At 44.2% G+C, this 20,395-nt stretch overlaps 1 protein-coding gene across 1 annotated transcript in view; it reads left to right on the forward strand.

The window, feature by feature from the left end:
* LOC120989103 (fructose-1,6-bisphosphatase isozyme 2) overlaps positions 1 to 19,610 on the forward strand; it is a 37,586-nt gene extending 17,976 nt beyond the window's left edge. Inside the window, exon 7 of the mRNA XM_040417000.1 lies at positions 19,348 to 19,610. Within this exon, the coding sequence (XP_040272934.1) occupies positions 19,348 to 19,542 (195 nt within the window). The 3' untranslated portion in view covers positions 19,543 to 19,610. The remainder of the gene's footprint in view (positions 1 to 19,347) is intronic.
* The last annotated feature ends 785 nt before the right edge of the window (positions 19,611 to 20,395 follow it).

Below are 20,395 nucleotides of genomic sequence, written 5' to 3' on the forward strand. Positions count from 1 at the left end.
AAGTGACACAACAACAGTCCAAGCATACCTGGGGTGATGGTCATACCTGCACCATGATCACAAGTACCATATTCCATTCCTGTTTAGTGCCCGAACAGTTCCTTAGTCCATCCCAACTGTTCTTAGTGACGACTCTAGCAGTCTCCTGATTAAGATCTACAGCCCTCATTCAGAACAGAGGGGAAGGGAAATTGTTCAATGCCAAGGGCCAAGGGCACTGAACACTAAGAAAAGGGCACTCCCAGAGAGCAGTGGGTCATTAAAAGTTTGATTTCTTCATACAATCTGCATGACCTTTGTCTCAGGTCAGGTGCGTAACTAGAAAAGGCTGGGCAATATAGCACATTTTTGAACCACCCTTACCACACAAGCATGTTCCCTGCAACCCTCCCTCCCTCAGGTAGTCAAGACCACACAACCACCAACATTGAGTATTTATGCCCCCTTAGTGCCCCCACAGGGTAGATTGCAACCATAGTGTTCTCACACAGTAGTTATGTCCCCTTAGTGCTCCCACACAATACTAGTTATGGCTCCTTAGTTACCCCACACATTAACTACATCCTCCACACAATAGTTATGCCCCTTGAGTCCCCGTTCACAGTAGTCTTCCCCCTTAGTGTCTCCCTTACATTAGAGAAGCCCCTGTGGTGTTAATAAGATATAAAACTGTAATTCTGCATTCTCCCGATGAAAGCAACATATCCCCCTATCTACAGTAGGCGTGATGCAGTGATCTCATTGTGAGTAGGAGAGCGCACAGTCCATGGACATGTCGGTAAATGAGGCCCAGGCCATAATGGATGGCAGACATCCATGACGGTCTGGTCACCGCTGTCACGGCAGGCTCTGTAGCCGTTTCTACGGCTGCTATGGCGGTAGTTCTGCCCCTGTCCCATGTATGCTTACACTGCTCCCTTATAATGCTGTGAGCAGTTTTGTGGGGTTCAAAACTGCTTACAGACTCCCTATAAGCATTCGTTAAAGGTAACACAGCTGATCTTCCTTTGGATAAGACATGTCTGTTTTAGACATTGCATTGTCCATGCAATAACTATTATGGAGCATCTTTTCATATAACTCTATGTTCCTACATTCCTCAGTTATTGCTACTAAAGGTTAATTATTAAATCGACAACTGGCTGACATTTGGAGATATGTCCCTGCACAGTTATCACAGTGGTAGCACTGACTGACTAGTGTTAGACCGTGCAAGAACACCCCCTCTGCTAACACACAGTTGCAAATTCATTGACAAACTTCTATTAAAAATTATTGAGAGATAGAATTGTAAGAAAAGATGCTCCTAAATCTTTGTTATATAGGGAATAAAATTATTTAGTTAAGTGTTTAGAAGTATATTTAATATGTCAGGAGAGGTTACATGTCCTCTTTCAAGGGGTTTGATTATTTTGCTTTTTAACATACAGTACAGACCAAAAGTTTGGACACACCTCATTCAAAGAGTTTTCTTTATTTTCATGACTGTGAAAACTGTAGATTTACACTGAAGGCATCAAAACTATGAATTAACACATGTGGAATTATATACATAACAAACAAGCATGAAACAACTGAAAATATGTCATATTCTAGGTTCTTCTAGAATTTGTATTATGGCAAGAAAAAAGCAGCTAAGTAAAGAAAAACGAGTGGCCATCATTACTTTAAGAAATAAAGGTCAGTCAGCCGAAAAATTGGGAAAACTTTGAAAGTAAGGGCTATTTGACCATGAATGAGAGTGATGGGGTGCTGCGCCAGATGACCTGGCCTCCACAGTCACCGGACCTGAACCCAATCGAGATGGTTTGGGGTGAGCTGGACCGCAGAGTGAATGCAAAAGGGCCAACAAGTGCTAAGCATCTCTGGGAACTCCTTCAAGACTGTTGAAAGACCATTTCAGGGGACTACCTCTTGAAGCTCATCAAGAGAATGCCAAGAGTGTGCAAAGCAGTAATCAAAGCAAAAGGTGGCATAATTCCACATGTGTTAATTCATAGTTTTGATGCCTTCATAGTCATGAAAATAAAGAAAACTCTTTGAATGAGAAGGTGTGTCCAAACTTTTGGTCTGTACTGTATATACTCATGTAGTTGCTTACCTCATATACATCTTCTACATACTTTTTTTCAATTTGGACTTTCTTGACCTGGTCTCGCCATGTAAGCAAATCACTCTGGTCAGTTAAATGCTGTATGTAGCACTTTCTGTTGTATCCAACCAAACCCATGATGCACTTCTCCTTCCTCAACTTCAGCTCCAGCACTGCCTCTAACGCCCAGCTAGTTTGTAGCTCCTCCCACCCAGATAGTTACATAGACACTCCCCTATCACTACCCCTGTTGCTGCTTTGACACGACCATGGACATAACATCACCGGAAATAGAAATAAGAGCTACATGGACATGGTCATGTGATCACAGTCCAGAGTGGAAGATGGGAGCAATGAAGGTAAAAGAAATATATTACAAAATGACAGCTACTTTCACAACTGAGAAGCAGGATGTTCAAGCCATGCAAATGAAATCTGCCCGTGTAACTCAAAGAGACCAACATAAATCTCTTGGAACAAATATGGCCACTGTGCTTTATTAAGGGTTAACAAATTATACAAATAATGATCAATAAGTTGGAGGTCAGCCATAACATCTCAAGCTCCTATGCCCATAAATCATAACAATAATGACCAAATACTCAAATCGACCCAGTCATTCAGCTGGGTGGCACAACCCTCTATTAAGCATGCGGTGTAAGGAAGGGGATTAAAATTTTGGGGGTTCTTGGCTATCCTGAGGTAAACCCCTATTAGAGTGCATGATAATCGGGGCCAATTATCAGGGTCAAACATTCATAGAAATGCTAGTTCCCGATAATTGTCTTATATAATCCAGTAGTCCAAAGTTACCAACTGTCACAAATTTGCCGAGACTGTCCTTGATTTTTCAGAGACAGTCCCGGCAAATTTCGTCTGTCTCTGGCTATAAATGGGCGTTAATAACCCCGCACATAAGTGGGCATTACCGGGTGAAGTCAGGGCATTCTAAGGACAGGGTTTAGATGCCCCAAATTTACCAGCTTAAGCGTTGGTAAGTATGGTGGTCAATCAGCTGATGAACAGTCAAACGCTCCTTTGTCAGGATGAAATATGCCTGATTATTGGGAGCACATCTCACTGTGTAATCAGAATGAACGGACTAGAATGAGGGAGGAATGACCGCAGGAGCAATTGTTCCTCCCACATTCAGCATGAATCGGTCTGTGTAATCTGGCTGGTACAAACCAGAGCCAATGGATGTGTTATTATGTTTCATCAGAGGTCGCACTGGCCAAACATCGGGCATGTAATACCACCCTCACTGGACACCATTCTCGGTTCAACTGTGTTTCAAAATTGTTCTCTATGATTACCATAGAGTGCTGCGTTGCAGCGCTGGGTGACCTGGGTTTGGATCTGACCAAAGACAACATCTGCATGGAGTTTGTATGTTCTCCCCGTGTCTGTGGGGGTTTCCTCCGGGTTTTCTCTTTTCCTCTCACGCTCCAAAGACATACTGATAGGGAACTTAGATTGTTGGGGACAGCCTGATGCAAAAGTATGTAAAGTGCTGCGGAATATGTCAGCGCTATATAAGTGCATAAAATAAATAAATAATTTCATTGTTATGACCCTGCAATAGTTATGAAATGTTGCTACACTTAAAAATTTAAATTCGCTGAGTCAGAGGAAAAGTGACTTTGCTTGTACTTTATGTCTGACCCTGATCATGAGTCAGTGATTCTGGTCATCCTCCCCAGAACAGCTGACAGCAACTGATAAGTATAAGACATAAGTAACCGAGTAACCACAAGAGAGCACAAAATAGTAAGTCCTTACCAGTGGACACAGGCATGCTCTCACGAAATCTCTGTTTGTGCCTAAAAAATGTGGAACAAAGTCTCATTGCTTATCGTCACTTGAACAAGCAGGGTGCCTGTCCTGACATAAAATGTCAACTACTGCATTTCCTCTTGACTCGTGGCTTATAGAAAATTGTGCTTGTCACGACAGGTTATGAACTGATATTAAAAGGAATGTAAGTCATGAATCGTAATATGACGGGAACTGGGGACATTACAGAAACGTGATATCATTCTCAGTCTAAGGCCTCATGCACATGACCATATTTTTGGTCCACATCTGATCTGCATTTTTTGTGGATCTGATTCGGACCCATTCAGTTCAATGGGGCCGCAAAGAATACGGAAAACACATCATGTGCTGTCTGCATCCGTTTGTCTGTTCCCCTGACCTGCAAAAAAAAAAAATAGAACATGTCCTATTCTTGTCCCAACGTCGCCCCATATTACAGAATGCATTCAGCAGCGCTGGGCGCTGTGGTGTCCCGCCTAAACTGAGTAGCTGCACAGCTTCTATTGTGAACCTGCTCAGGGCTGCTCTGCAAGCCCACTCTCCTCTGCAGTCCCCACCTCCTCCCTCTTGCCTCGTTGCAGGTCAGAGCAGCAGGATAGGTCCTCATTATGAGATTGGTGGAGGTCCAACTCCAGGCACCCCTGACGATCAGCTGGTTGAGAAGACCGCAGTGCTCCAGTGAGCACCGTGCCCTCCTTGCTGCTTACCGAGCACAGCACTGTCTATTTGATAGAGGCTATGCTTGGTATTGCAACTCGGCCCTAAATACTTGAATGAGACTGAGCTGCATCTGGGCCACATGACCGATGACATCACATGGCCTAGCAGAAGCCATAAGTGCTCAGGGAGAGCCACAGCCTCTTCATAAAGGAAAAAAAATATCTATTGGGCAGCACATGCAAGAGGGGATTTCAGGGGAAAATGGAGGGAGGGGGCCCAAGTTGGGTAGACAGCCCCAGGCCTATGATGCACTTAATCCACCCCTGGTCACTACTCCCTAACCTTTCAATAAACTTTGCATAAATTAATAGTACCGGTGAATATAACAAGCTTTTTAATATATCTTATAAAGAAATGCCCCCCTTCCTCCTAAACTAACATTCTCTGCTAAGGCTAGGTTCACATCTGTGGTAGAGGTTCAGTTAGGGGCCTCACCACAGATTCCCACAAAAAAGCAGGACAAAATACCACTACAAGCAGGGTGTGTACAGGTTTCCTTTCCATTTACTGTAAGAGTGATGCTAATGTGAAACTAGCCTTAAGCTGATCATACACAAACATAAGCACTCGTTCAGCCGACAACTATTTCTCCTGATCCCCTCATACGTATGTCTGCCTGGCTCAGGTGAGTGTGCAGGTGTAGCGAATGGAAGAGGAGAGAAAGTCAGTGGTAGAACAAGATGGAAGGCCACCGTTTACATTACATGGTCGACCACCAAAATGGGCGAGTTAGGCCAATACACATCTAATGTGTATGGCCTTCTGCAGTCTGCCTGACAGATGAGATGGACTGTCAGCTCACTAAAGAACCAGATTAGTAGTCTATTGAGAAGGGAAGGTTGAAGAGAAATAAGCTGCCTGTCACGGTCATATTGGTGTTTGACCGTGACGCGGTTGCCATGCAGACTGGTTGCCAGGGGCAAAGTGTAGTTTGTGCTTTGCATGTGCACTTCCCCTTTAAGGTGTGCCTCCCTGCTGTTTGGTGAGCAAGGGGTTAATCATCTGGCTAGTGGGGATTAAGGTGTTTCCTCGGTGTGGCCGCAAGCTTCAGATAAACCTGTGGCTTGCTGGCTGGGTGCAGTTGTACTACAGCCTTGCTTGTGTTGGAGCTTTGCTCCTTGCCTGGGTGTTCCAGCCCAGTCCGTGAGGGCCACCTTATGGAACATAAATTGTCCTCCCTTTTGTACCCTCCTTGTACCTTTACCCTCACTTGTTGTATGTGTGGTGTGGGTTTATGTTCTGGGTGTGTGTAGCGTTTTGTTGGTTGTTACATGTCTGGGCTGTTGGTGTTGGTCCCTGCATGAATGCTATACGTTACCCTGTATGTTGATACCTCCGAAAGGGGGCTAGTTTCCCGGAGGGGTTAACCATAAGTCTGGATGCAGGGCTGCCGTGCTCATTGCGGCATGGGGTCCAGGCAGTATCACGAGTGTTGGATACCTGTGTGTGGTGGTGTTTGTACGGTGTCCTATTTGGTGTGTGGGCACCTGCACGGGTTCCAGTTGTGGTCACTGTGGCAGGTAAGTGTGTTTCTGGTGTTCTTACCTGCCGACTCTGTTGCTGTATTCAGTTGTCCACTTTTCCCTGCTGCTAGGCCTGTGGAGACTCTGGTTCATCCATGTCTTAGATGAACCTGGTTGTCTCTATTCCCTGTCTCCTAACCTCAGGGATATTCAGGGTTCTGAGGTTCCAGCGTATGGGCCCTCCTACCTTAAGGGTCGGCTCATACAGTTAGGAGAACAGGGCCAGATTTAGGGATGCTATAGGAGGTGACCAGCCCCCTTTTCCTTGGCAGCCTGGCCTAGCTTCTACCCTTATCCCTTTTACATTGTACGGTGGGGGGTTTCCCCCACTCCCCACCGTGACACTGCCACAGGGAGAAACAGGCATTTCCTGTAATAAGATGTACAGTCAGGTCAATAAATATTGGGACATCGACATAATTCTACCATTTTTGGCAATCATTTGAAATGAAACGAACAAGATGTGCTTTAACTGCAGACTGTCAGCTTTAATTTGAGGGTATTTACATCCAAATCAGGTGAACGGTGTAGGAATTAGAACAGTTTGCATATGTGCCCCCCACTTGTTAAGGGACCAAAAGTAATGGGACAGAATAATAATCATAAATCAAGCTTTCACTTTTTAATACTTGGTTGCAAATTCTTTGCAGTCAATTATATCCTGGAGTCTTAAATACATAGACATTACCAGACGCTGGGTTTCATCCCTGGTGATGCTCTGCCAGGCCTCTACTGCAACTGTCTTCAGTTCCTGCTTGTTCTTGGGGCATTTTCCCTTCAGTTTTGTCTTCAGCAAGTGAAATGCATGCTCAATCGGATTCAGGTCAGGTAATTGACTTGGCCATTGAATAACATTCCACTTCTTTCCCTTACAAAACTCTTTGGTTGCTTTTGCAGTATGCTTTTGGGTCTTTGTCCATCTGCACTGTGAAGTGCCGTCCAATGAGTTCTGAAGCATTTGGCTGAATATGAGCAGATAACATTGCCCGAAACACTTCAGAATTCATCCTGCTGCTTTTGTCAGCAGTCACATCCTCAATAAATACAAGAGAATCAGTTCCATTGGCAGCCATACATGCCCACGCCATGACACTACCACCATGCTCCACTGATGAGGTGATATGCTTAGGATCATGAGCAGTTCCTTTCCTTCTCCATACTGTTCTCTTCCCATCACTCTGGTGCAAGTTGATCTTGGTCTCATCTGTCCATAGGATGTTGTTCCAGAACTGTGAAGGCTTTTTAGATGTCGTTTGGCAAACTCTAAACTCTTGTTTTTGAGGCTCACCAATGGTTTACATCTTGTGGTGAACCCTCTGTATTCACTCTGGTGAAGTCTTCTCTTGATTGTTGGCTTTGAAACACATACACCTACCTCCTGGAGAGTGTTCTTGATCTGGCCAACTATTGTGAAGGGTGTTTTCTTCACCAGGGAAAGAATTATTTGCTCATCCACCACAGTTGTTTTCCGTGGTCTTCCAGGTCTTTTGGTGTTGCTGAGCTCACCGGTGCGTTCCTTCTTTTTAAGAATGTTCCAAACAGTTGTTTTGGCCATGCCTAATGTTTTTGCTATCTCTCTGATGGGTTTGCTTTGTTTTTTCAGCCTAATGATGGCTTGCTTCACTGATAGTGACAGCTCTTTGGATCTCATTTTGAGAGTTGACAGCAACAGATTCCAAATGCAAATAGCACACTTGAAATGCACTCTGGACCTTTTCATCTGCTCATTGTAATTGGGATAATGAGGGAATAACACACACCTGGCCATGGAACAGCTGAGAAGCCAGTTGTCCCATTACTTTTGGTCCCTTAACAAGTGGGAGGCACATATGCAAACTGTTGTAATTCCTACACTGTTCACCTTATTTGGATGTAAATACCCTCAAATTAAAGCTGACAGTCTGCAGTTAAAGCACATCTTGTTCGTTTCATTTCAAATCCATTGTGGTGGTGTATAGAGCCAAATTTCTTACATTCCCCTAAACTATTGGTTTATACAAAAAGTCAGTGACCATTCAAGTTCTTCTTATCAGCGTGTCCAAAGCTACAACAACCAGTTTTTCCTAGAAGCTTTTGTAGTTAGTGATTGGATCAGGTAAGACCACAACCCTAAATATTAATGTATAGCACTGTAATAAGCCATCCAGCAGCCAGACGCAAAGCATCCAGACAAACAGGCTTATAGCATGTAGAATATAAACACCGTCAGACTGGCTCGCTGTCAGTGTACCTACAGAGGGCAAACTGGCTGCAAAAAGAACCTTCAATGTGGATAAAAATCTCTCCTGGTCATGTGCTATTACAAGTAAAGTGTATCTGAGCCGTGTCTTGTCTATTACACGACCACTACCCCTGTACAGTATATGGTGAATATCCACTCGAAAAATGGCAGCATGTTTCAGAGATACTCTGTAGTGTTCAAAACTCTGGAAATAATAATAGCTCCCCCTGCCAAATAGTGCAGTATACTATAGATCCCTATATGCCAAGTATTGTACTTACTGTATTTCACTACAGATATATACATGTACAGTACAGACCAAAAGTTTGGACACACCTTCTCATTCAAAGAGTTTTCTTTATTTTCATGACTATGAAAATTGTAGATTCACACTGAAGGCATCAAAACTATGAATTAACACATGTGGAATTATATACATAACAAACAAGTGTGAAACAACAGAAAATATGTCATATTCTAGGTTCTTCAAAGTAGCCACCTTTTTGCTTTGATTACTGCTTTGCACACTCTTGGCATTCTCTTGATGAGCTTCAAGAGGTAGTCCCCTGAAATGGTTTTCACTTCACAGGTGTGCCCTGTCAGGTTTAATAAGTGGGATTTCTTGCCTTATAAATGGGGTTGGGACCATCAGTTGCGTTGAGGAGAAGTCAGGTGGATACACAGCTGATAGTTCTACTGAATAGACTGTTAGAATTTGTATTATGGCAAGAAAAAAGCAGCTAAGTAAAGAAAAACGAGTGGCCATCATTACTTTAAGAAATGAAGGTCAGTCAGTCAGCCGAAAAATTGGGAAAACTTTGAAAGTAAGGGCTATTTGACCATGAAGGAGAGTGATGGGGTGCTGCGCCAGATGACCTGGCCTCCACAGTTACCGGACCTGAACCCAATCGAGATGGATTGGGGTGAGCTGGACCGCAGAGTGAAGGCAAAAGGGCCAACAAGTGCTAAGCATCTCTGGGAACTCCTTCAAGACTGTTGGAAAACCATTTCAGGGGACTACCTCTTGAAGCTCATCAAGAGAATGCCAAGAGTGTTCAAAGCAGTAATCAAAGCAAAAGGTGGCTACTTTGAAGAACCTAGAATATGACATATTTTCAGTTGTTTCACACTTGTTTGTTATGCATATAATTCCACATGTGTTAATTCATAGTTGTGATGCCTTCATAGTCATGAAAATAAAGAAAACTCTTTGAATGAAAAGGTGTGTCCAAACTTTTGGTCTGTACTGTATATTAAATCCAGCAAAGCTTTGTAGGTTCTATCTCCTCTGATTTGGATTCCTACAGAACTCTACTGAATATGACAGAGGTAAGTTCAGTTCTTAGCAAATACGGATCTATAATTCTTTTCAAAAGTACTTGATATCTCTCTATTATTTCTAAGGTGCGTTCATTTAAAGGGGTTATACCATAAATTAAACAGGCTACCGTAGTTACTACATCCGTCATAGGCAGACACCGTCACACACTGCCGGATCCCCATTCATTATAATGGGATCCGACAGGTATCCTGCATGCAGGACTTTATGTGCAGCCGAAATCCAGCATTTATGCCGGAAAACGGATGGATCCCCTTTGGATCCCATTATAGTCAATAGGGATCCAGCTGTGCGCAGCCGTGTCTGGATATGCTGTTCCCCTGCTGGAACAGAATACTGGAGATTACAAAGCATATGTGAACCTAGCCTTATCTGGAGAGGACATATTCCCTTTCTGTGGGCAGGCAGCAGCTCACATGGGAAATCCAAGCACCTGCATGTGCGAGGAGGCAATGCAATAAGCTCTTGTTAACCCATTCCTCCCCTGCATGCAAAATAGTGCCTCACATATAGCCCCAGACATACATATGATATATAATGCACCCAAAATTTCCTTCTCTACAGTCGAGAGAGCAATATAGCTATAAATTTGTATTAATTTCAAAGTAGGGATGAATGGAAGGTGTCTGGGCCACTTCACTTGCTTCTGTATGAGATCACTACACCAGCACTGAGGGCAGGGAGGCTACAGAGCATGTTAGCCCACCACTGAATGCAGGAGAAGGTGGACCAGTAGTATAGACAGTAGGGGGAACTACTAAAGAGGAAAAAGTAATGTACATAAAAAAAAAACTGAGCAATATTTTTAATGCATGTGTACTGCAATAATGCTTCATTTGAAAGGCCCTATTCATTGCCTCGTAATACTTTTTATGGGAAAACCCCTTTAAATGGTGTCCTAGACCACCAGAGATACTATCATCATCTCTTCACTCCAATATAAGACCAGAAAGGTAACACGTTGTCTTGTCAGGCGGGCCCAAAAATTCCATGGGCAGCCCTGATTTATCTGGGTTCTGCAGTAATAATCTAGAATTATTTTACAACATAAAGCAATCAGGCAATGTTCACATAATTGCACCACATACAGGTGAAACTCGAAAAATTAGAATATCGGGCAAAGTTCATTTATTTCAGTAATGCAACTTAAAAGGTGAAACTAACATGTGAGATAGACTCATTACATGCAAAGCGAGATATTGTAAGCCTTTATTTGTTATAATTTGAATGATTATGGCTTACAGTTTATGAAACCCCAAAGTCCCAATCTCAGGATTAATTAACTGACGAGAGTGTGACACTCTGAGCCTAGAATATTGATCCTTTTCGCAATATTCTAATTTTAAGCTGCATTAATGCAATTTCTTTTAAGTTGCATTACTGAAATAAATGAACTACTTTTGCACAATATTCGAATTTTTCGAGTTTCACCTGTATACCCTAGAAAATAACTATACAACAGGTCACAGAAAACGGTGTATAAAAATACCACCATACAGGACTCACATAATTCTGCCATATAATGTCCAGATATAGGAATCAACCAAATCAGTGACTGAACAGTAAAACCACCCACACTGCTAATACAGTAGTAAAAGTCATATTGCCCATACAGAATATATATAGCGTAAACCTGCATGTCACTTCTGTAGTCTGTAAAGCATCTTTCATATTTACGTTACCAGTCTCTGGCTGGCTGTTCCAGCAAAGTACAACCTGTCTGACCTCTCTGGCTGCAATGCCCGCCAGCCCCAGTGACTATAATAGTATCCGCTGGAGGTCCGGCCGCTACTAAGCAAATATGCCGGGATTCACTCGTACAAAAATTATTGTGGGTAGTGTGTTGGATCTCTGGCAGAGACAGTGAGCATTGCGGTAACATCTGGCTGTCCCGGCTGTCTGCCAGAACAGCCTACCGAAGACTAGTGTGAAACTAGCTTTATCAGACAGCAGGAGAAGGACCAGAGCAGGGGCACAGAGAATGGCGCAGGAGAAAGAAGTATGTAATCGCTTTTATTTTTACAGCGTTCAGGGGCATTATTAAACATTTAATTATCTTGGACAACCCCTTTAAAGGGTTTCTGTCACCTGAAAAATGGGTGTTAAGCTGGCTGACATTAGCGATGTGCTACTGTCAGCTGAACATAACTATATTAGTGCCACCTCACTGCCTGCCACCGTTATTGAGAAAAAAAAACTTTTACAAAAAGCAATAGCAAATCTCGCGCCTGCGCCGCCCCGTTCAGTATTCGGCGCAGGCGCAGTGAGGGAAGGACGATCAGCGGCTGCTGGTTTCCTCACTGCGCCTGTGCTGAATATGTCACAGTGAGGAAGCCGGCTGCTGGAGAACGTCCTTCCCTCACTGCGCCTGCGCCGAATACTAAACGGGACAGCGCAGGCGACAGATTTTCTAAGTAGACACGGCTGGCGGGAGGAGAGCAGCGCTGCTCTGGACCTGTCAATCAAGAGAGGAAGGGCGTGAAAAGAGGTGGGCAAACGGAGCCTCTAAGAGCAGGTGCAATACCCCCCCCTGCCCCTAGAGGTAATTAGCATATTATAAAAGTTTGTTTTTCTCAATAACGGCGGCAGGCAGTGAGATGGCACTAATATATTTATTTTCAGCTGACATTAGCACATCGCTAATGTCAGCCAGCTTAACACCCATTTTTCAGGTGACAGAAACCCTTTAATGTCAGTGGTGTGTAGTTTGGGAGTATATGTAAAATGTATTCAGACAAGATCATCTCCATGGGATTGACCACAATACTCAGCTATTTGCTGACTCTTGGATTGACCTTTGCTCCACTTTTTTATTCCAAGCTGTTTCTAAGAAAAGTTGGTTGTTTTCTTCATCTCATGGCTCTTTGGGAGCGTCTTTCTTTGACGTTACTGCTTTATCACACAATGCTCCTGTTTGCTGAACTTGGGCAACACAGTTCACCTGAAACTCAGCCAACCTGTTGCTTTAGAATAGGATGTCTGCCTTGGATCCTGTTCTTCACCCTCCCCCACCGTCAGAGCACATGACTGTTTATGTTTGCAGTTTCAGGCATGTCCATTAAGGAAGTTTCAGGACTGGTTTCTGAGCAATTTTCCGAACTTATTTTATTCTGAATCAATACAGAAAATTATTTTAGATTCATAAAAAAGTGTAACTCAAATAATAATATAATCTAAATTCTGTCAATATTAGGTAGTAGTTAGATGAGGTACCGTATTTTTCGCTTTATAAAACGCACCTGATGATAAGACGCACCTAGGTTTTTGAGGAGGAAAATAAGAAAAAATTTTTAATCAAAAGGTGTGCTTTTGGTGGGTTTTGATCTAATGGTAGTCTGTGGATGACACTATTATGGAGGGATCTGTGGCTGATGCATTGTTATGGGGGATCTGTGGATGACACACAGTTATGGGGGATCTGTGAATGACACACTGTTATGGGGGATCTGTGAATGACACACAGTTATGGGGGATCTGTGAATGACACACAGTTATGGGGGATCTGTGAATGACAAACAGTTATGGGGGATCTGTGAATGACACAGTTATGGGGGATCTGTGGATGACGCACAGTTATGGGGGATCTGTGGATGACGCACAGTTATGGGGGATCTGTGGATGACGCACAGTTATGGGGGATCTGTGGATGACGCACTGTTATGGGGATCTGTGGATGACGCACTGTTATGGGGATCTGTGGATGACGCACTGTTATGGGGATCTGTGGATGACGCACTGTTATGGGGATCTGTGGATGACGCACTGTTATGGGGATCTGTGGATGACGCACTGTTATGGGGATCTGTGGATGACGCACTGTTATGGGGATCTGTGGATGACGCACTGTTATGGGGATCTGTGGATGACGCACTGTTATGGGATTATAACGTCCATCTTCCTGAAGAATACACTGATGTACTGTACATTGGTGTATTCTCAAGGATGAGGTGAGTTATAGTATATTTAATATAAACACAGTCCAGGGACTGTTCTGTAATTGGCATATGACTACAACCCCCTCATCCATAGGAATCCACCCATGTACTGCAGTATATGAGTGGATTCCTATGAATGAGGGGGGTTATAGTCTTATTTAATATAAACACATGCTAATTATAGAACAGTCCCTGGACAGTGTTTATATTAAATATGACTATAACCCCCCTCATCCATAGGAATCCATTCATATACTGCAGCATATGAGTGGATACCTATGGATGAGGGGTGGTTACAGTCATTTATTATACACATTTATAGCCCCTGAGCTGGACTCATTCAGGGACTATATCCATAAAACCGCCATACACAGCAGGAGCAGAGCTGGTACAGCGGGAGATAGCAAGGAGGCTGATTGCTGGAGGTGAATAAAGCGCGGGCTGGTGGCAGCAGAGCGCAGTAAGTGCAGCCGCAAGCCCGCCCATAGTGTGGGAAGCGCAGGCTGGCGGCAGAAGCCTTCAGTTTAGCTGTCAGCCCGCCCAGAGCTCCTGAGCCACCTAATTTGCGTCATGTTCGTTTTATAAGACGCAGTGACTCCCCCCCCCCCCCCCCCCCCCCACACTTTGGAGGGGAAAAAATGCATCTTATAAAACTGAAAATATGGGTACTTAGTATAAAGAACTAGCGTAAATCAAATAGTACCATATGGGCACTTGAGTAAACACCAGATAATGCCAGTTTGATTATGTGCCCAGTATGAAGGACTGGTATTATTCAAATTGCCAGTGGTTGCAAAGATTTAGGGCACTTCTGGTGCTCAGGACCTCACAGAAGATACATATAAAGTTAAGTGAGTTTCCAAGAGGTTTATAAATTAGCATAGCCATAGGGAACATGAGAAACTAAAAAATTAACTAAAATACTTTACTGTAAAATATTCTGCCCATACAGCACCACTGCTTCGATAGTCCCTGCTGGTCTTTGTTTACTTGTCCTGAATGAAGACGTGCTATACAACCAAATCACCACTTCAGCAGTATCATGAGCATGCACACTGCGTCTATGGGGCTGAGAACAGTACATTTCTCTTCACTGCGCATGTGCTCCATATGCAGTGCATGTGCAGTGAAGTATACAATGCTTGGCTTCATTACTGCAAGGTGCATGCAGCTGGTGCCACTAGAGAAGAGTTCCGGACTCTTCCCACAACGATGGATTGCTTTGCTATGGGCATTTTTGGGACCTTAAGGCTAGGTCTACACGACGACATTTGTCGCGCGACAATAAGTTGCGCGACAGATGGGGCACAACTACACTGCAACATATTTTATAATGGCAGTCTATGGTGTCGCACTGCAACATGCTGCAACTGTGACACGACAGTCGCAGAAAAATCCACCTCAAATGGATTTTCTGCGACTGTTGCGTCACAGTCGCATCATGTTGCATGTTGCAGTGCGACACCATAGACTGTCATTATAAAAATTGTCGTGCGACATTGGTGCAACAAAATGTCGCGCGACAAATGTAGTCGTGTAGACCTAGCCCAGTGGTCGGCAAGCCGCGGCTCGCGAGCCACATGCGGCTCTTTTTATCCTTGAATGCGGCTCTTTGGTGCGGGCTGGCGGGTGGGCGGCCGCGCAGCCATATCGCGCCGCTCAAGCTTGCAAAATGTCCATCATGCGCCTCCTGCCCCGTCTGTCTGCTCCTTCCACTTTATGAATGAAGCAGGCAGGCGGGGCAGGAGGCGCATGACGGAGGGTGAGATGTCACGCTGCGCACAGCAGCAGAAGAGCGGGCAGCGGCGGACTTTCTGCAGAACACCGGCCATGTGAGGAGTGGTGAAGAGGCTGCCGCTCAGGTCCAGGAGGAGCGAAATGTCCTGCAGCAGAAAGGTAGGAGCTGCCCCCGGTGTGTGCACAGCGCCAGGCACTGCACCGGCCCCGCCGCAAGTGTCCCTGCCTCCTTCCTTCCCCCCACTAATACATTACTTTACTTACTGGAGGGCACTTATGGGGGATATCTGTGGAGGGCACTTATGGGGGATATCTGTGGAGGGCACTTATGGGGGATATCTGTGGAGGGCACTTATATAGCATCTTATGCTATATATGTGTCATCCACAGATATCCCCCATAGGTGCGTCATCCACAGATATCCCCCATAAGTGTGCCCTCCACAGATATCCCCCATAAGTGCGTCATCCACAGATATCCCCCATAAGTGCGTCATCCACAGATATCCCCCATAAGTGCGTCATCCACAGATATCCCCCATAAGTGCGTCATCCACAGATATCCCCCATAAGTGCGTCATCCACATTACATCCACATCTGCAGACAAGTTTAATAAAAGTAAAAAATGATAAAGATAAAATGAAATAATAATCAAGATCCAAATAAAAGAAAGTACATATAAAAGTATGTAAAAACACACTCTGGGCTCATGCCCACGAATGTAAGGGCGCCGTGCCTGTGCTCTGGACCGCAAATAGCGGTCCGTCCGCAATGCACGGACACAGACCATGGGGCAGCTGCATGAGGATCGCGGACCCATTCACTTGAATGGGGTTCGCGATCCGCATCCGACTGCCCGCACCGCAAAAAAGTAGCGCATGCTGAAGTGAATGGGTACATGATGCAGGCTGCACCCGGCCGTGTGCAGCCCGCATCATGGACCCATTCACTTCAATGGGTCCAGGATCGGGGATATGAGTGCTACAGTGTGCTTCCGTGGTGCTTCTGGCTGTGCCTCCACACCGCGAAAAAGTAGTGCATGCGCTACTTTTTTGCGGTGCGGAGGCACAGCCAGAAGCACCACGGAAGCACTCTGTAGCACTCATATTCCGGATCCTGGACCCATTGAAGTGAATGGGTCCTTGATGCGGGCTGCACACGGCCAGTGCCCGTGTATTGCGGACCCGCCGTATGCGACCTGCAATATGGCAACGGCGGGCACACGGTCGTGTGCATGAGCCCTAATAGTCCTCACTGGTACTGTTGACGCAATATTTTAGGTTTTAAAAATGTGGCTCTCCAAAGAAATTTCAATCGTGGTTTTGGCGATATTTGGCTCAGTTGAAAAAAAAGGTTGCCCACCACTGACCTAGCCTAATACCAGCTGCGTAACAGCATGCTGATGGTCTAGTGGTCCCAAACCAGGTGACAGGTTGTCTTCAACCCCTTGAATACCAGAGGTTTTTTCATTTTTCTTCCCGGAGCCATAACATTTATATTTTCCCGTTAACAACCCATATGGGGGCTTATTTTTTGCGGGACAAGTTGTACTTTCTAATTCAACCATCTAATGTGGCATACAATTTAATGGGAAGCAAGCAAAAAAATTCCATATAGGAGGGAAATGGAAAAAAGGCAATTCCGCCACAGTTTTACAGGTTTTGTCCCTACAGCGTTACCTATACAGTAAAACTGACCTGTGCCCTTCATACTCTGGGTCAGTATGATTACAATGATACTACACATGTGTAGTTTTTTTTTCCTGTTTTAATACTGTTTTATTTATTTAAAGACTCCCCCCCCCGAGCCATACATGTATGGCGCTGGTATTCTAATGCCTCATTCACACGTCAGTGTTCAGTCAGTGATTTCGAGCCAAAACCAGGTGCGGCTCTAAACACAGAACAGGTGCCGATCTTTCCCTCATACCTTATGTCTGTGGAGGCTCCAATCCTGGTTTTGGCTCAAAATCACTGATGGAAATCACTGACCAAACACTGACGTGTGAATGAGGCCTAATTACCAAAACTGTATGGAAAGTGATAAAATGAAAAATAAACAATACTTACATGGTTGTAAGTATTGTTTATTTTTCATTTTATCACTTTCCATACAGTTTTGGTAATTTTTAATAACATATTAATGTCAATGTTAATTTATGCCTTCTCTAATACAACTAGCTGGTAAATGGGAATATCAGTGATAGGGGTTGGATGTCAGAAGGGTACAAGGTTTTATGCCAGTTCCATATGTTCTATATGTTAAATGCCATTTTACAGTTTGCTTATAGAGATATAGGGGCACATTTATTAAGACTGGCATTTTAGACACTGGTCTTAATAAGCCCCTTTGCTGGCGGTGGATCGCTGAAATTATGTAGAGGCGCAGGTCTCTACAGAACATCGGCAGACATACTGCCTCTTTAAATGTAAGATCGCTTCCGAGCTGTCTTACATTTAGACCCTTTTGTATGCTTAAACAGATGTAGAAAATGGTAAATGAGACGGACCTACTGGCCCGTGCCATTCGTCGCCCACACCAGGCTCACTTTTTTTAGACCTGGCATGAGGGAGAAAAAGTTGTAGATTGTGGCACAAAGAAGCTTTGCGCCGCAATCTGCGCCAGAAATACGCCTAAGGCTACTTTCACACTAGCATGTTTGCTGGTACCTGCAGGGTTCAACAAAAACGCTTCCGTTACTGATAATACAACCATCTGCATCCGTTATGAACGGATCCGGTTGCATTATCTTTAACATACCCAAAACGGATCCGTCATGAACTCCATTGAAAGTCAATTGGGGACGGATCCGTTTTTCTATTGAGTCAGATTGTGGCAGAGAAAACGGATCCGTCCCTATTGACTTGCATTGGGATCCCAGGACGGAAAGCAAACTACAATAAGTAGCCTAATATAGGAGTGTTTCTGTTTAATAAATGACCCCCATAGTGTGTATATTGTAACTTTTAAACACATTACATATTTTATCTTTTACTGAATTGTAGTTCAGAGCAGCTGCATACCTAACTCTAGCTGCTAGATACTGGAAGTCTGTTGACAGTCACATTCCTAAAAGCTTATCTAAGCTTCCATACTGTAATGTTCTCTGCTGCATTCTTGCAGTAATTTTTCCTACATCAAATTACTGTACAGTGTTTAGTTTCCCAGAACGCAGATCACCAGACTGTGAACAAGCAGGGGATGCATTATAAAATATAATGCTCTATAACAAACTGTAAAGCAATGAACTATTAAAGGGGTTGTCTAGTTTCAGCAAATGGCATTGATCATGTAGACCGTTATTAGCTGAGGTGAAACAACCCCTTTAAACAGTGGCGTACATAGAGAAGTAAGGGCCCCATAGCAAGGATCAAACCAGGCCGCCCAAACAGGACAGAAGGGTTTTCCTTCTAAACCCCTTTTAATGAACTTTGGGCCATTTTTCCACTGCCTTATTTGCTAAAAGTTGTTCCTTTTAGAGGTTTACTCCTCCAGTAGAAGAGGGAATGATCCCAACTAAGACTGGGCCCTCTCTTGTCCTGGGCGCCATAGCAGTCGCATGGTCTGCCTCTATGGTAGTTACACCCCTGCCTTTAAACATCTACAATGAAATGCCAGATTTTGTTCTTGTATAGAGACCATAAACCAGAATCATATGCCCGAGACTGTCAGAGTCCAATGGATCCCATTGACTATATTGGGATCCATTGGGTTTTTCGGCTGGATGCTGAATAAAATACCGCTGCATGCCACTATAAGCCACATAAATGGTATATACATGATAACATTTACAAGCCATATAAAGGGTAGGATGGTAACCTCAGTAGAAGGTATTAGGCTCTGACACTTACGAAGCCTCTATATTAATTCTGTAGACTAATTGTTTGAATATGTGTAGAATGTGAATTGAAGATGTGCAATGTCAGCATAAAATCACTGCCTCTTTTCCATGCCTTTCACAGCTACGCCTGTTGTATGAGTGTAATCCAATGGCCTTTATTATTGAGCAAGCAGGTGGAATGGCAACCACTGGAAGTCAGCCAGTGCTCGACGTTCAGCCAGAAACTATCCATCAGAGGGTGCCACTGATTCTTGGCTCTCCAGAAGATGTTCAAGAGTACTTGGCTTGTGTGAAGAAACACCAGAAGAGCAGCTAATTGTGTTTAACTTTTGTTTTTCATTCATGTACCTGTGTTTCTTATGCATAAAAGACGTTCTGAACATCTGTAAGTGCTTCATTGAAAACCATCAGTGGAGGTATCCAGTCCTTGATTGTACAATACCTTATAATCTCTATATGACGATATTATATGGCTAACACACAAGGATGTTTGTTAAAAAGGTTGTATAAGAGCAGTGGTGACCCCACTCTAGGGCCCTTCTGCATCTTTACTAGAAGTACGGGGGGGCTGGAACGAAACTGCAGATCTTCGGTGAGAAACTGGATGATGAGAGGATTGAATCATGCAAAACACATGAGGTATAGCTGAGGTGCTGGTTGTAGGTGCTGATGCCTAGAGCCATAGATGTGCAACCCATATCTGAAAATTTTAGGTAGTGCATATAGGTTCCACACCACAAGGACTGTATCTGATTCACACCTGGCCATTTTAGGGCTCTTTCACACTACGTTTTCTGTTTAGTTAAAGGGGTTGTCCAGATTTTTTCTATGGATGACCCCTGGCCCCCCGGCCGATCAGCTGTTTGAGGAGACGGCTCACGCAGTGTGCAAGTGCCCTCTCCCGTTTCTCTTCCTGTCTGCTGCTGCTGTCCCATAGACATACAGTGGAGAGCAGGAAGAGAGACAGAACGTGTGCACTGCATGCACCTTCTCTTCAAACAGCTGATTGGCTGGGGGATGTAACAGCGGCTGCTGTGCGCCTCTGTTCCCCAGCTTACCGCCGTGGTCCCGGGCGCTGTGTTCAGAGGTGATCTGCTGCCAGTGTTTCCTTTCAGCCCTGTAAAATCAGTTTTGAATACCTTGAGGGGTGTAGTTTCTTAGATGGGGTC

The sequence above is a fragment of the Bufo bufo genome, chromosome 2 (assembly GCF_905171765.1).
Source record: "Bufo bufo chromosome 2, aBufBuf1.1, whole genome shotgun sequence".
In the NCBI taxonomy this organism is placed as follows: Eukaryota; Metazoa; Chordata; class Amphibia; order Anura; family Bufonidae; genus Bufo; species Bufo bufo.